Genomic DNA, 18,673 nt, shown 5'->3' on the forward strand with positions numbered 1-18,673 from the left:
CTGTTTGGGAGTGGAATGGTAGAGAGATAGTATGATTGTGGTTCGATGAACCCTCTGCCAAGCTCTTAAATGTGAATTGCAGAGTAATCATGTAGATGTAGATGTACATGGCGGCCCCACCACAACGGACTGGCTACCGTGCTGGATATCAGGTGCAAAGAAGTCCATGGTCACCGCCGACGCAGAAAGCAACACTGCATAGTGCATGGTGGAAAACGCACCCAGGAAGGTGTACACGCCCAAAAGATGGAGAATGGGAGGGACTGAAATGCAATGACCAGAAAGTGGGCTAAAGATCTCAATGCACGATGGACACGATGCACCATGTAAGATGCCCTTCCACAATTGGCTCACTCTTCAGGAAAATTTTGAAAAATGGAGGTCAAAACCTACAGGTGACCATCACAAAGGCCGAAATGTGTGAGACTCCTTTTAGTCGCTTCTTACGACAGGCAGAGATACCTCAGGCCTATTCTAACGCCCGGACCCGCAGGGGGGCATGTGTGTGTAATCATGGCAACTATCAGGCACAGATTGGACTGATGTTGCAATGCGAAGACATGTCTCCACATCACATGCATTTGTAGCACCACATGGAAGGAGGAATATACAGCTTGACAACACAACTAGACATCACCAACCTTACCTTCTCATGCAATGAGTCACCTTCAAAGGCCAACATGAAGATGTCAGTATCCATTCTGATGTCTTTTGGTCCCCATGGGACACAATGGACAAAATGCACATCACATCGTTCCAAATTTGCATGCAACTTGTCATCAGTCTGTAAAAGTAGATCTAAGTGGAAAATGCTACCCTGTACCATATTTGGACTTATGGGGGGTTATATCAATGGGAATATGACCCAGCTTGTCGCATGTGAGAAGCACCCATGACTGAGTGAGGGAGGCAGTCTTAGGCAGTGCCGAGCCTCTTTTCCATTTCTGAAATCGCTGCCAGTTCCTCAAACCTGTCCTCAAGATGTTCTACGAAGAACAAGGACTTTGTAGTGAAATAGGAATCCCCTTCCATACCTAGAACCAATTAAGTATTTGGTGGGTGTTCTCTTTCACTTTGTCTCTGAGCCCTATTTTCCTCCAATGGCGTAACCAAGGAAGGGAACATTTTGGGGTCATACCTCTCCACAATGTAATACACTATGTGATCAAAAGTATACAGACACCTGGCTGAAAATGACTTACAAGTTCATGGTGCCCTCCATCGGTAATGCTGTAATTCAACATGGTGTTGGCCTACCCACAGCCTTTATGACAGCTTCCACTCTAGCAGGCATATGTTCAATCAGTTGCTGGAAGGTTTTTTGGGGAATGGCAGCGCATTCTTCATGAAGTGCTGCACTGAGGAGATCCCTGGCATGAAGTCAGCATTCCAAAACATCCCAAAGGTGTTCTACAGGATTCAGGTCAGGACTCCGTGCAGGCCAGTCCATTACAGGAATGTTATTGTCATGTAACCACTCCACCTCCGGCCGTGCATTATGAACAGGGGCTCGATCGTGTTGAAAGATGCAATCACCATCTCCAAATTGCTCTTCAACAGTGGGAAGCAAGAAGGTGTTTACGCTCCTTACACCAAGTGAAGCTTCGTTTGGCATTTAACGGCGTGATGTATGGCTTACGAGCAGCTGCTCGACCATGGAATCCGAGTTTTATCACCTCCCGCCTAACTGTCGTAGTACTTGCAGAGGATCCTGATGCAGTTTGGAATTCCTGTGTGACGGTCTGGATAGATGTCTGCCTATTACACAGTATGACCCTCTTCAACTGTCAGTCAACAGACGAGGTCAGCCTGTATGCTTTTGTGCTGTACTTGTCCCTTCAAGTTTCCACTTTACTGTCACATCGGAAACAGTGGACCTAGGGATGTTTAGCAGTGTGGAAATCTTGTGTAAAGACATAAGACACAAGTGACACCCAATCACCTGACCATGTTCGAACTCCATGAGTTCCGCGGAGCGCCCCATTCTGCTCTCTCACGATGTCCAATCACTACTGAGGTCGTTGATATGGAGTACCTGGCAGCACAATGTACCTAATATGAAAATCTTATGTTTTTTGGGGTGTTCAGATACTTTTGGTCACACTGTGTATGTCTTAGCTTCAGGAAATACTGCTGGGGCCATGCGGCCACCTGCACACGAAAGTTTAAATTGCTTTATGTGCGAATTTTCTGCCACAGTACCATCCAATCCAAACAAGGGCTCCCCCTAAAGTTGCCACAGCAACAGTTACCAGGCCAGTAAGCCATTGGCTGGAGTCCCTGTGCCCCAGGCATGATGGACACACACCCCTCAGCTAGCATAGGGAATTTCCGGCTAAGATACAAACAGTGTGATCCCTGTCCGGTAAGGGGGCTACCAATGTGCAGGTACTTGATGAATGAAGAGGGGGAAAAACCAACCAACAGCAACAAGTTGCAGATGTTTTACGCCTAGCCTCTCATACCAAATATATTAGGTATCATTACTATTTGCACAGATGTAAGTTTTGTAGTTATTTCTGTCCTATGACTCTCAAATTTTGTTTAACTGACTATTGCTCTTCATGAATATTTCTGACATGATTGAATAATGGTTTTTATATTCTCTGTTAAAAAATGGAATGGATTAGGAGATGATAACTGTCTGACATTAATGTCCATTAAAGTGACACTAGTCATTGTATTTAGCAGAACGGGGGGAGGGAAAGAAAGGCATACCCAAGATGAATACCAAAATGTTAAGTAAATCTACTGAACGCAGAGCTTTGACAGATAGCTAACTAGAGTTTTTATTTATTATACACATTTAACAAAATGGAAGTTGAAGTCATTAGAGTGCAAGCTCTAATAAGACAATGGTGAAGAAGGAAATTTGTCATGTCCTTTTCAACTGCACCACCCCAAAACTGGTCGCAACTGGTTTGTGAATTTGAATCTCACTTCTTTTGAACCCCAGCTGACTACTTTAACCTATTTCCCTGTACTGGGTTACTGATTTTTTTAAATACAATGAGCTATTACCAACATTAATGTACAACATGTAACTAAAAGCTTCAGTGAGCTGAACATTAGCTAACTTATAAATGGTAAAAATGTGTAAGAGCACGCGGAGAAACATGTACAGAAACCTCAAGGAGTGCTACAGCCATTAAATTGAAGCGGATTTACCTGGTGTGGCCAGTCATGTGTAGACATGTATAATATTAGAAATAAGTGCTTTATAAATGGCAAGCAAGGTAAAAAGTAACTTTGCAATCATGAACAGAGGATTGTGTGATGTCTACCTCTTCCATATGGAGCGTGGATGCAGTACAGAGGCGCATGGGGTCAGCACTCCACTCTCCCAGTTGGGTCAATCCAAATGAAGTGGTCCAATAAAAATTAAGTTGGTTGCTTGACCATTTTTGAATATTTTAATTTTTTTTATATGTGATTACCCTATAACTGAGAAGCTCAAAACAGTTTTTAAAAAAAATTACCTTTCACCTTTACTGAATGGCGGCCATTTTTGTTTGTAAGTGCGCGACGATGTTTCAGTTTAGAGATGTTAGCAAAGATATGAATATCTCTGCACTGGGTTACGTTACAACATTGCATTTGACATGATTGTTTTTAAAAAGTGTCCTCTACAACATTGTCTATTATACAAAATACCCTAAATTAAAAAATAACCAGTCAAAATGACCTCCAAAGCTTGGTATCCAAATTTTCAAAAATCCACTTTTTGGCTCAACAATAACAAACAAGGAGTGATTTATGAGAGTCTATTTTTTTCCTATAGGTAGATATCATACACTGCTAGCCACATATTGAGCAAGAACACTTACAAATGTTTCCTTAATTTTTTATGAATTTTTGAAATTTGAAAATTTTCGTTTTTTGTTAGTTCTCAGGTAGGACTGAATATAAAAATAGGATTTTTACACAGTTTGTACACCTATATGATAGCAACATACTGTAAAAATTTCAACACTGATATCTGACTGTGAACAAAGCTATAAATTTTTGAAAATGAGGAAATAATTCACATTACTCTACAACTAATCTTATGGTTGTTGCCTATTCATGTGTGATATTGGCAGGATATAATCAATTATTATTGAAGTAAGGTACTGAATTATATACAAAAAGTGGAAACATAACAGAAATTAACATTTATATTATTTTAACATACTTAAAATAAATATTTTCAATTAACATCCTTCGCGATGTGACTGTTTCTAAACCTGGTGGTGAATATTAAGAACACTTATTTTTTCAGGCAGCTCCTGTGATACAGAATAAGACCTCCCAGTTGCTGTGGTAAGTTCAAGCACTGAAAGTTTCCTTAAAACATTTTTCATTGGTATCCAAACTTTGTCACTAGTAGATTTCTTGAATGATGTTCTTGGGCCAGCAGGGTGGTAAAAATTCTAAAAAACATCATTGGTTTCCAAAATTATTCTTTCAACCTCTGCAAGCCACCACTGTCCAACATACACACATGCCACTATGTCATTCAACTTTCAAGACAGAGACATAATTTTACTGACACAATGATACCCATAAATTTCAGTTTCTGATGTTACATAGCATTGAACTAAGTTTTCAGCAATGCCAAGGAATTTGTGGAAATGCCTTGTTCCTTTTATTGCTATACAGTTTTCAAATCTGGTTTGAAGTGTTGTTTTCATATGCAGAACCACTTCTTTCTTGATCAGAAAATAGGTAATGCCTTTAATATTATCCTTGCAAAAGACATACATGTCCTGTGCTGTGAGAATTTGGCCTGTGGTTGGTCTGTGTGGGCTGCCTATACTTACTTCACATTTTGTTGTACCTCCTACCGCATCACATCCATTTTTATCATGGCAAGATGCAAAAAAGTGCCATTCAGTCTCCAACCCAAAGTCTACTTTATGGTTGCACAGATTTGAAACATTCTTTCTGTTCTCATACTGACAACCACTTCCATCTGAAAAGTACATCAGCTTCTCAACCTTGGGAAAATTTTCTTTTATGTAATTTATTACATACTTTTGAAACACATGTACAGCCGAAGTGTTGTGCTCCAAGTAGTCACTCAGAATGCATATTGAAGAACCGCAAACTTCATCTTTCTCATTTTTAAAGTAGAAAATAAATTGATGCACTGTTGCCTGGTCATTGACCCAGTGATACCCTTGTATTGCATCCTGAATCAAAAATGTAAAATTTTCTGCAAAATCAGCTAGCACTATGCAGTCAGTTTCGTGAAGTTCTGATTTTTTTTTGTCCTTCAAAAACTTACTTTGGATTTTAGAAACATAGTGGGGACTTTTGAGTTTTTGTAAGTTATCAATTCACGGGTACTCTTCATGATATTTAACCACTATTATCATTTCTGCCCTGGCAGCTGTGACACACTGTTTGAAGGTAATACTGTCTGGCATTTCCTCATCATATTTGTGAAACAATTCAATAATGGTTTCCTTACCAGGGCATTTATTACACAAACTCATCATGTAGTCATAACTGTTAGTGTCACAGACCATTAAATCTAGTAACTCTTTGTAGTTAAGATCACTGAGTTTTGCACCTGCAATCATCAGTCTGACATTTTGATGATATAAACAAACACACACGGAGTGTGTCCCTGAGAATCCAACCAAAATACACCACTTAAGGCGGAGGTCAGAATATTTTGACCTTCCAATTTTGCAATCATGATGAGAATTTTTGAAAGCTACATAAAGTTCATTTAAATTTGACAGCACTAGTCGTTTCTGCTTTGTTACTTTAACTCCATTTATAACAACTCTTTTGCTATCTTTGCAACCTGGGCACATTCTACTGTTTTCATCATCTTCAAAAAACTGCTGGATCTTTTTAATTGTTTCTTCAACTACACCTACTCCTTTCTTCTTTCCTAAAAGTGGAAGAAAGCCTTGCTCTTTCACTAATTTTCGGATTAGTTTAACCAAACGATGAGAAACGTTTAATTCAAGAACTATTTTTTTCTCTTGACCATGAGTCAGGGAGCAAACTTAAAGTTTTAACTCAATCCTCTTTAGATGTCACTGAACATTTAATTTTTATTCCCTCTATTAAGCTCAAATATTCAGTGTCGGATGATGCTGGTGGTAGGTTTTCTTCTTCTTTATAAATAATGTTGGTATCTGTATTATTAAAACACGATTCCAAGTATTTACTATTTTGTCTGAAATTTGTTGTACCTTATTTTCAATAGCTGCTTTTCTTTTTCGGCTACTTAATTTTGTTATTTTCGAAGCAGGAGATGTATTTAACTTAGAACAAGCAAAATCCAATATGCTAACAGCTTCCTCATTAGGAACATAAATGTCATTAAGGAGGTTACACGATTCTGGTTCTGGATTCACAACAAATATTTTTTAGTAACAATTTGGGCACAGGGAATTTCCAGGAATCACATTACGTTTCACTTGGGAAGCTGTTTCACTGTCACATAACAAGGACAAATGTTTAATTTTTACTTTCCTCAAACCTTTAGTAATAGGCTTTTTATGAACTTGAAGTGGATCACAGCACTTTCTTCCAAAAATGTGGTTGTGTTTCAGAACATATGTCTTCTCATGATGCTCACACACTGATGTGACAGAAGAACTTACTCAAAATATAAACAAAGTTTGTCTAACATCTTCAAAGTCATTGACATTTTTCAAGTTTTTTGAAACTGAACTGTAAACTGTTTTGTGACACACTTCACTTGCTATATGTCCAACAGAGCACTGTTCATCCATGTTAAAGCATTCTAGTTAATCTCTCAAAATTAATTACAAATTACACACAGAACAAAGCACGTAACACATTCTACACTCTTGATGAAGTATGTACATCCACTCTAACAGAGGTTTCAGAACAGACTGACTACAACAATGCCACACCCAACAATAATGTACTTCTACAATGCCACACCCAGCCATAATGTACTTCTTTATTGACAATAAACCTAAACGTAAATGGGCATTTTTATTAGCACATAACAAAAGCGAAAGCTCCTATTCTTTAATATTGCATCATTAAAAATAAATAAACTAAATGAATATTGGGTGAATGTGTTAACTAAACATATGTCACAATTAAATTTTATTACAATGAAACAATATACCATTTAAATAGGCAACAGCCATAAGATCAGTTGTAATTTCCTCATCTTAAAAAATTCATACCTTTGTTCACAGTCAGATATCTACGTTGAAATTTTTAAAGTACATTGCTATCATATAGGTGTACAAACTGTGCAAAAATCATATTTTTATATTTAGTCCCACCTGAGATAACAAACCCCAAACTTAACAAATAATAAAAATTTTCAAATTTCAAAAATTTGTGTGTATGATATCTAACTATAGGAAAAAAATAGACTCTCATAAATCACTCCTTGTTTGTTATTGTTGAGCCTAAAAAGGGGATTTTTGAAAATTTGGATACCAAACTTTGGAGGTCATTTTGACTGGTTATTTTTGAATTTAGGGTATTTTGTGTAATAGACAATTTGTAGAGGACAATTTTTTTTAAAAACAATGTCAATTGCAATGTTGTAACTTAACCCAGTGCAGAGATATTCAAATTTTCGCTAATGTCTCCAGAATGAAAAATCGTCACGTGCCTACAAATAAAAATGACCACCATCCAGTAAAGATGCAAGATAAATTATTAAAAAAAAAACTGTTTTGAACTTCTCAAATATAGGGCAATCACATACAAAAAATTAAAATATTTAAAAATGGTCACGCAGCCATCACTGGACCACTTCATGTGGATTGACCCAGTTGTTGTTGGCTATAGAAACCTTGAAGCCATCAATTAGCTCATCATTTGACATCATGAGGCTGCGTGGACTCTGTTCAAATTCTCAAACCAAGGAAACTCTGCTGGCAATACTGAAATTTGATCCCAGATCCTCCACACAGCAGTCAGACACACTGACAATTCAGCTATGGATGTGGACTTGTAAATGGCAAACTCTCAGACTTTGAAACACTGTCATGCCAGCAAATTTGGTAACAGTACAGATGCATGGATTGAAAGCTGTATTTAATAACTGCTTCAAACACATTCAAAATGGAAATGGAACTTCTGATAGATTGGTGTGCAACAACAACAAGTTAGTATGAAAGATAACAGCGCATAATGAGAAACTATGCATGAGACTGCCATTAGAGAAGTTCAGGATTGGCCAGGACAGTGTTCATGAATTTGTCCACTTTCATTTACTTTCAATTCATGCTGCACCAACTGACTAATGAGTACAAGACAATACATATATAGAACCAAGTGGAGAAGTCACTGACAAGTGATCAAGGTTGGTCCTTTCTGCAAAACATCAGGACTCATACCCTGATGGTATCAGTTTGCTCCGGAGAAAAGCAGACATTTATCAGTCCTTGTGTACAGACAACTGCACTACATTTCAACAGACAACTGAGGACATGGCATGTCAATGTTTCAACTGATTACAAAAAAGCCAGAATTTTGATGATGACTTGGTCTACAGTCTACATGAAAGTTTTTAATGAAGTCATTCTGCTTTAAGCCATTAAAATATTATTTATTGTGATTGCAATTTCGACACACGGTAATCGTCAAGCATTCTGAAAGCAGTCACCAAATAAAATACACATGGTTAAAAAATTAACAAATGCTGAAAAATGAAAATTTCAAAACCACTAATGCGGGATGTTGCAGCCCACTCAACAAAATAAAGTTGTCATACGTAGAAACATAGTTCCTCACAGTGTAAAAGCAAATGGAAATGGTGGCATAATTGACTACACATTAAGTCTGACTATATGTCATAGTAGTGAACACAATAAACCTTACATGCTGTCTGGAGGTTTATAAAATTAACTCTGCAGAATGCAATAACTTTTATGCAGGAAAAAAATTGTAGAATTTGTAACATTTGTTCTAGAGAGCACAGTAAAACTAGTAATTTTAGATTTACATCTGTGAATCATATTCAGATGACTAAACACAAGTTATATAACACTGAAAACTACTCTTTAGAAATTCTCCATAGAATTGGAAAAAGAAGAGCTTGATTACTTAGAACAGATTGAAATTTATATGGCATTTTGAGACCAGCCAGAATACATTTTGAATTTGAATGATAAGACTGAGCTTAAAAATGGGAGATTCCTATACTACTTCAGGAACATCTTACAATCTAGAATTTTTCAATATGGCTTACTTTAACGGTGTTAATTCTGGCAAATATTCTAGACCATGCTACACTTACTACTACAGGGTGTTTCAAAAATGACCGGTATATTTGAAACGGCAATAAAAACTAAACGAGCAGCGATAGAAATACACCGTTTGTTGCAATATGCTTGGGACAACAGTACATTTTCAGGCGGACAAACTTTCGAAATTACAGTAGTTACAATTTTCAACAACAGATGGTGCTGCAAGTGATGTGAAAGATATAGAAGACAACGCAGTCTGTGGGTGCGCCATTCTGTACGTCGTCTTTCTGCTGTAAGCGTGTGCTGTTCACAACGTGCAAGTGTGCTGTAGACAACATGGTTTATTCCTTAGAACAGAGGATTTTTCTGGTATTGGAATTCCACCGCCTAAAACACAGTGTTGTTGCAACAAGACGAAGTTTTCAACGGAGGTTTAATGTAACCAAAGGACCGAAAAGCGATACAATAAAGGATCTGTTTGAAAAATTTCAACGGACTGGGAATGTGACGGATGAACGTGCTGGAAAGGTAGGGCGACCGCGTACGGCAACCACAGAGGGCAACGCGCAGTTAGTGCAGCAGGTGATCCAACAGCGGCCTCGGGTTTCCGTTCGCCGTGTTGCAGCTGCGGTCCAAATGACGCCAACATCCACGTATCGTCTCATGCGCCAGAGTTTACACCTCTATCCATACAAAATTCAAACGCGGCAACCCCTCAGCACCGCTACCATTGCTGCATGAGAGACATTCGCTAACGATATAGTGCACAGGAATGATGACGGCGATATGCATGTGGGCAGCATTTGGTTTACTGACGAAGCTTATTTTTACCTGGACGGCTTCGTCAATAAACAGAACTGGCGCATATGGGGAACCAAAAAGCCCCATGTTGCAGTCCCATCGTCCCTGCATCCTCAAAAAGTACTGGTCTGTGCCGCCATTTCGTCCAAAGGAATCATTGGCCCATTTTTCAGATCCGAAACGATTACTGCATCACGCTATCTGCACATTCTTTGGGAATTTGTGGCGGTACAAACTGCCTTACACGACACTGCGAACACCTCGTGGTTTATGCAAGATGGTGCCCGGCCACATCGCACGGCCGACGTCTTTAATTTCCTGAATGAATATTTCGATGATCGTGTGATTGCTTTGGGCTATCCGAAACATACAGGAGGCGGCGTGGATTGGCCTCCCTATTCGCCAGACATGAACCCCTGTGACTTCTTTCTGTGGGGACACTTGAAAGACCAGGTCTACCGCCAGAATCCAGAAACAATTGAACAGCTGAAGCAGTACATCTCATCTGCATGTGAAGCCATTCCGCCAGACACGTTGTCAAAGGTTTCGGGTAATTTCATTCAGAGACTACGCCATATTATTGCTACGCATGGTGGATATGTGGAAAATATCGTACTATAGAGTTTCCCAGGCCGCAGCGCCATCTGTTGTTGAAAATTGTAACTACTGTAATTTCGAAAGTTTGTCTGCCTGAAAATGTACTGTTGTCCCAAGCATATTGCAACAAACGGTGTATTTCTATCGCTGCTCGTTTAGTTTTTATTGCCGTTTCAAATATACCGGTCATTTTTGAAACACCCTGTAAGTAGCACCTGCTTCTTTCCCACATTTGTATATTATTTGCATTTTATCACTTTGCTCATTTTGCATGTGTGGACCACTGCTTTCGTCCATATCTGAGATTTAAGACCCTCTTATATACTCGAATTTTATGAGTATTGTATTATTGTGACTTGATAGTCACTTCATCTGGTTACCTAATTTAATTCTCATTCTCAGTATAAGATCTTGATACTCCTTTTATTTAACAAATATTTGTCACTTTCCTCCTTTCTGTGCATACGTTTGATAAGCACATGAACTCTGTGTACTAGCATCTTTGCTCACACCACATGCATTTGCTTTTACACAACTAGGAACTATGTTCCAACATGTGGCAGTTTTATGTTCTTGAGTAACTTTGAAATTTCATTTTTCAATGTTTGTCAATTTCATAACTATGTGTATTTTATTTGGTGACCGACTGTTTTCAGAATGCATGACAATGACCACATGTTGAGATTTCAGTCACAATAAATAATATGTTAACAGCCTATAAGTGGAATGACTTTATTCAAAATGACAAAGAAAGCCTTCCCTCATAGCTCCCTGGCAGCTTTAGAAATAGTATAAAATGGTACTGTGGCAAATGGAGATTACTTTGAGGGTGACTAAAGGTATTTTGCTTCTATGTTATCTTTTTTGGTTTTACAGTATTACATTTTAGCTGAAGTACCAATTAAAATTTCTGAATCATTTTCTTGAACTGAGCTGCCTTACCTGCTCAGGGGGGCCTTGATCATGGAAGCTCTGTCTACCACCAAAATTTCCACCACTGGCACCACCTCGAAAACCTCCACCTGTAATTTGTAGATGTATTGTATTAAACGTTTTTTTTTCCATTACAAACTTCCACTAATTGCTTTTCTGCAATCAACATATGTCTTGCAATATCCCTTACGCACAAAAATACTACATTACACAGCTAGTCAACTAAGATTAAAATACACATAAATGTTACAGCTAGTCAACTAAGATTAAAATACACATAAATGTTGCAGGAGACTGAGTGGCATTGCAATAATCAAACAAGGAAATTAAAGGAGACTCATAGGTGATGACCTGCTATTAGTATACTTTTATTTCTATGCAGGTCCACAATTCCTTTGTTCTGTAAAATACCATCTCATAAAGGCCCACGCACGACCATCGTACACACAAGTTTTTGTGGTTAAGCTAGTGACTGTGTACATGGTACTCCCAAAGCAGGTCTGCCGTTTGAGAAGGATGGATATAGGCATATGCAGCCACCACTTGGGTGCGTGGTAGTGCTGGTTACAAAGTAGATTTTCTGGAGCTGGAGCTTTGACATCATTTCATTTTGAGACTCCAAATTACTCAGGTAAAACAGAATGCTTGAGAAGTTCAAATAAGTGGATTAAGATGATTGCCTCCTGTTGTTGTCAAATGTTTGGATATAAGCATGTTCAGTAATTATTATATCTATGTGTGCTTCTGAGGGATTACAAATGCATAAAAGAAGAAAATCATTTAAAATCTAGTAATATGTTTTGAATGCATAGGAACAACATGGCCTAGTTCATAATAGTGTAATAATGTAATGTATAAAACAACATGTTGTTGTTGTTGTTGTCTTCAGTCCTGAGACTGGTTTGGTGCAGCTCTCTTATGCTACTCTATCCTGTGCAAGCTTCTTCATCTCCCAGTACTTACTGCATCCTACATCCTTCTAAATCTGCTTAGTGTATTCATCTCTTGGTCTCCCTCTAAGATTTTTACCCTCCATGCTGCCCCCCAATGCTAAATTTGTGATCCCTTGAGGCCTCAGAACATGTCCTACCAACCGGTCCCTTCTTCTTGTCAAGTTGTGCCACAAACTCTCTTCTCCCCAATTCTATTCAATACCTCCTCATTAATTATGTGATCTACCCATCTAATCTTCAGCATTCTTCTGTAGCACCACATTTCGAAAGCTTCTATTCTCTTCTTATCCAAACTATTTATCGTCCATGTTTCACTTCCATACATGGCTACACTCCATACAAATACTTTCAGAAACGACTTCCTGACACTTAAATCTATACTCAATGTTAACAAATTTCTCTTCTTCAAAAACGCTTTCCTTGCCATTGCTAGTCTACATTTTATATCTTCTCTACTTCGACCATCATCAGTTATTTTGCTCCCCAAATAGCAAAACTCCTTTACTACTTTAAGTACCTCATTCCCTAATCTAATTCCCTCAGCATCACCTGACTTAATTTGACTTCATTCCATTACCCTCGTGTTGCTTTTGTTGATGTTCATCTTATATCCTCCTTTCAAGACACTGTCCATTCCGTTCAACTGCTCCTCCAAGTCCTTTGTTGTGTCTGACACAATCACAATGTCATCGGTGAACCTCAAATTTTTTATTTCTTCTCCATGGATTTTAATACCTACTCCGAATTTTTCTTTTGTTTCCTTTACTGCTTGCTCAATATACAGATTGAATAACATCGGGGAGAGGCTACAACCCTGTCTCACTCCTTTCCCACCCACTGCTTCCCTTTCATGCCCCTCGTCTCTTACAACTGCCATCTGGTTTCTGTACAAATTGTAAATAGCCTTTCGCTCCCTGTATTTTACCCCTGCCACTTTTAGAATTTGAAAGAGAGTATTCCAGTCAACATTGTCAAAAGCTTTCTCTAAGTCTACAAATGCTAGAAACGTAGGTTGGCCTTTTCTTAATCTTTCTTCTAAGATAAGTCGTAAGGTTAGTGTTGCCTCACGTGTTCCAACATTTCTACGGAATCCAAACTGATCTTCCCCGAGGTCGGCTTCTGCCAGTTTTTCCATTCGCCTGTAAGGAATTCGTGTTAGTATTTTGCAGGTGTGACTTATTAAACTTTGCGTTGTTTTGGATATTGTTGAAGTCAGTAGTGCACAATGTACCTATTTTTGTATGATTTTCATTTAATGATTATAATTAGAGTATGAATGTAAACTCAGGTTTTCCTTATTTTAGGGTTCTGTAAAATACTGAGTATTTCAATAGGGTTCCATCACCAAAAACATTTGAGAACAGCTGATCTACGCAATAGATTCATCCACAAACTAATCCCAATACCATGTCCTGTTGATCCCACCATGAACAAGAACCTTCTGGGAAGCTGATAAAATCAAAAACAACAGAAGAGACTGCTACTGTATATTTAGTCTGCGTGTTAATGTCTCACATAACAAATTTAAATTTTAGGGCAACTCAGTTCAAGTAGAAACAGTATTTTTAGCTCAAGTGACTTATATCAGTTGACTCTTACAGAGGAGGTAACAGCACTCAGCCAATTTTCATCATGCTATTTATTTATTGAAATAGCACTATAACCAGTTTCGAACCGACAGGTTCATCTTCTGACAGGTCGTTCACGTTAAGATACATTTTACATTAGCTTTCACTTTTTGTTTTCCCAAATGAGATGAAATTTTCTTGGAGTGGTGGCGCCAGGATTTTGTACACAGCCACGGCCTCAGAATGTCAGTTTTTGACAAAGTAGCAAGTGCCTTATGTCAATAAAAGTCTAGAACTAGGAACAAGTGAGTGACATCCATAAAGGTCTTTAGAGCTGGGGACTCTTACACTGACAGTGCACAACATCTACTTGTGCATGAGACTTGTGGCTTTATTTATTTGTTTATTTGTCCAGGGATAATCTGATAATGATATAGGATTTGTTGTCACAATATAATGAAACTAAAAAGCTCAAACATACAGACGCACAAAATATATGTTGTTAACAAGCATCGGGCAAGTGGTTGACCATGGCCTTGTTGAAGGAATCATTTAGGAACACCAGAGAATACCTTAATCAGAATGACTGGACAGAACTAAGTCCATCTTCCTGAATATCTTAAAAACTGTACTTCCTCATTCAGTCGGCACCTACTGTAAAATGCATTTTGTTCATACACAATTTGTATAAGATAACCTACAATATAAAAAATTGTTTTGCACTGTTTCTTTGTATCTCTCTACATTATCACTGGACACATTACACACCTTCATTGATGACTCCAGAATCACAGACACGCTGCTATGCCCCTGTCGTGCCTGGATAACTGATTCCAGGACCATAAACAGATGAACTTTTGTTGGAGAAACAGCAGTATGCAGCCAGAGAACCTCCTCATAGAGCATAATGTGCTGCACAGCAGCTTGCACAAGAGGAACATGAGCAAGATCAGAATCGAGATTACTGTCCACAGCTGGTGCACTGGTCAGTCAGAACGTGGTTTTTAGATGGTTTCCCACACAAGTTATGGCAAATGCTGGATTTATCTCCCAGAATGTACGATTCCCAAACAGTTAAAATACAATCACACACAGAACAAAGTTTACATGTACCACAGTCAGGCAACACATTCGACTTCCCTCCGTTGGGTAACTGATGGCTGCAGTGACATGATAGGCATCTAGCCATACAGTTACATAATATTAAACTGCCAAATCCTGAGTACAGTGGATCACATCCTAGATGAGATTAATGCTTAGTAAAAGAACTGGTATCCTGCCAGATCATACAAAATAGAGGAACAATCTATATACAGGGTGTTTCAAAAAGAGCTTTACAACTTTAAAAATTCATACAAATTTATTGAAATAAGATACAGAGCTGTTTTTAGTGTTATTTCGTAGGGAAACACATCAAGTTTTTTTACCTTAGACTAAAGGTGTTGTATGTGGCTTCTGTTGGTTATCCTGCACACATCCCAACAGAAGTCAATTTCTTCCCAAACTTGCTGTAGCATTCCAGGTGTAACTTGCTCAGTGGTGGCGTAAATTCTTGCTCTACGTTCAGGTACAGAAGCTGGCACAGAAGGTTGGTTGGTTGGTTTGGGGTATAGAGGGGCCAAACTACAGGGTCATCAGTCCGTTTTTTCTCAAGAAAACAAGTCTCAAGGTAAAACAATTAAAAACAAAGGAGCTGAGGGAAGTAAAGAGAGTAAAACCAACAGGGTAGCAGAAGGCTTGCACTGGTTGATCACAAGGATAAAAAAGGATGATCCAGCCACTCTGTAACTTACTAAAACCACCAGGCTAAAAGACAAGGTGAGAAGAACACACATAGAGGAAAACATGAACAACAAGGCAAACAAAATTCAAAGCAAGAGTGACAATGAGGTAACAGGGAGGGAGGGTGGATGCCTGGGAGAGAAAGCAAGACACCCAATCTCAGATGGTACTATAAAAACATCACTCTCAGATGGTACGATAAAAACATCCCTCACAAATTAAACGTAAAACTAAATCGGCCATTGAGCCGTTGTCAACCAACACCATACGTAGGGTGCTGGGAAGGTTAAAAGTCCGCCATAGAGGACCTAAAATTGGACAGTCCAAGAAGAATTGGACAACAGTTACACAGAAGATACAGTGACACCAATGTGGGTCCTCGCAACAGAGGACATGACGATGTGTTAGCTAAGTATGGCCAATGCAGACCCGCAGAGGACAACAGAGTCCCTCTGGGTGGGTTGCATGGATGACAGCCACACATTCGTTGTCTCCTTGATAATGCGGAGTTAGTTTGGGGTACTTCGAGTGCGCGATTCAGTATCCCAGAACACGAAAACTTTGTGGCAGAAGATCAATCGAAGATTGGTCACCAGCAGTCCGATCCACAGAGTTTGTTTACCGGAAGCCTGTTTGGCCAGGCTGTCAGCAAGTTCATCGCCCGGTATCCTGGTCCTGGGGTCCAAATTAAAGTCACTGAACATCCACTGTTCCTGAGGGCATAAAGAGACTCCTGGATAGTTATTACCGAAGGATGTCGAGGGAAGCACTGATCAAGAGCTTGTAGGCTGCTTAAGGAGTCACTACAGATGATGAAGGACTCAATGGAGCAGAAGCGGATATGCTCAAGGGTGAGATAGATGGCTACCAACTCTGCACTGAAAACACTGCAACCATCCGACAAAGGGCGCTGATCAGTATGGTCGACTTGAGAGCAAGCAAAGCCAACAATACTGTCAACCATTGAACCATCTGTGTAGACTATTTCTAAGTCCTTGAACTTGCCGAGGAGAGAGATAAATTGCCAGCGGAGCCTTTGGGGCCTCGCAATAGGTCCAGCCGAAGCCATGGCTGAGGTATGTGCCACAGAGGCGTACGTACGTGGACCCGCAGGAAATGTGGTAGGGGGGAAGTGTCGAGTTCATTAAGAAGTGACCAGACCAGTCAGTGAGGGTATTCCTGCTTCTGGGCCACCACTGCAGGAGATGGACTGCTGTGTGAGGCGAACCATGAATGTGGACAGTGTAATTTTCAAGCAGTAGTTGGCGCCAGAGTAGCAATGGAGGAACAGCAGCTTCCACAAGGAGGCTGTTCATGGGGCTCATTCAGAAGGCTCCTGCCACGAGCCGAACTCCACAGTGGTGCATAGGGTCCAGCACACACAGTGCAGAGAGCGATGCTGAACCATACACCAGGCTCCCATAGTCAGTATGGGAAGGTATCAGGGCTTTGTATAGCTGCAGCAGTGTAGGACGATCAGCACCCCTGTCGGTGTGGCTCAGGCATCAAATAATATTAAGGTGCCACCAGTACCTGTCCTTAAGCTGAAAAAGATGGGGAAGCCAAGAAAAGCGGGCGTCGAATACCAGTCCCAAAAAGCGGTAAGTCCAAACTACATCTAGTAGTTGGTCATTGAGGTAAAGTTCGGGATAGGGATGGACAGTATGATGATGACAGAAGTGCATGACAAGTCTTGGTGGCCAAAAACTGAAAGCTGTGAGTGAGGGCCCATGACTGCAGCTTCCTTATAGCTCCCTGCAGCCAACGTTCAGCCACAACAACAGACGAGCAGCAGAAGAAAATACAAAAATCGTCAGCAAATAGGAGGGGAGATACCGACGACCCACTGCAAATTCGAGACCAATGACAGCAATTAAAATGAATGGGACACTCCAGGACAGAGCCCTGCAGGACTGCAATTCTCTTGTTTATGGATGCACTGTAGGAAGCACCAATGCTAACTCTCAAAAGTGTGGAGCAACAAAAAGTTCTGTATAAAAATCAGGAGCGGGCCCCGGAGACCACACTCATGCTGAGTAGCTAGGACGTGGTGTCGCCAAGTGGTAATGTAGGCCTCCGTCAGGTTGAAAAAGACGGCAATAAGGTGCTGTCGCTGGGAAAAGTCCAATCGAATGGCAGACTCCAGATGCTCCAAGTTGTCGATGGAGGAGCGTCCTTGGTGAAAACAGCCCTGAGACGGAACCAGAAGGCCCCCAGTCTCAAGGAGCCAACATAACCGCCGGCTCCCAATACGTTCGAGGAGCTTGCACAGAACATTGGTGAGGCTGATAGGACGATAGCTATCAACATCTAGTGGGATCCTACCAGGTTTTAGCACTGGAACAATGATACTTTCCCGCCACTGCAATGGGAATTCGCCATTGCTCCAGATGTGGTTGAAGATGGCAAGGTGGTAGTGCTGGGAATCCACTGACAGATGTTTCAGCATTTGAAAATGGATGCGGTCTGGGTCAGGAGATGTGTCAGGACAATCGGCAAGGGCACTGAGAAATTCCCACCCACTGAAGGGAGCATTATATGGCTCAGGGTGGCGTGGAGCAAAGGAGAGGTGTTGTCATTCCACCCACCGTTCAAGGAGACGAAAGGTGGGATGGTAATTCTCAGACGCAGAGGTGCAAGCATAATGCTCAGGAAGACACTTTGCAATTACATTGGGATCAGCAGATACAACTCCATTTGTGGAAATTCCAGCTACACCTGCATGGGTCTGATAGTAGTAAAGTCACCGGAGCTTGGACCAAACCTGGGAAGGAGAGGTTCGTGTTCCAGTCATGGAGACAAAGCGTTCCCAACACTCCTGCTTTCGTTGTTTGATCAGTAGGTGGAC

General features: G+C 40.1%; 1 protein-coding gene across 2 annotated transcripts in view; it reads right to left on the reverse strand.

Moving 5' to 3' along the window:
• LOC124555540 (probable H/ACA ribonucleoprotein complex subunit 1) overlaps positions 1 to 18,673 on the reverse strand; it is a 71,182-nt gene that overhangs the window by 37,076 nt on the left and 15,433 nt on the right. For both annotated transcript variants that reach the window (XM_047129496.1, XM_047129495.1), the window contains exon 3: positions 11,532 to 11,611. In XM_047129496.1, the coding sequence (XP_046985452.1) occupies positions 11,532 to 11,611 (80 nt within the window). The remainder of the gene's footprint in view (positions 1 to 11,531; positions 11,612 to 18,673) is intronic.

This window comes from Schistocerca americana, chromosome X (genome assembly GCF_021461395.2).
Source record: "Schistocerca americana isolate TAMUIC-IGC-003095 chromosome X, iqSchAmer2.1, whole genome shotgun sequence".
NCBI lineage: Eukaryota > Metazoa > Arthropoda > Insecta > Orthoptera > Acrididae > Schistocerca > Schistocerca americana.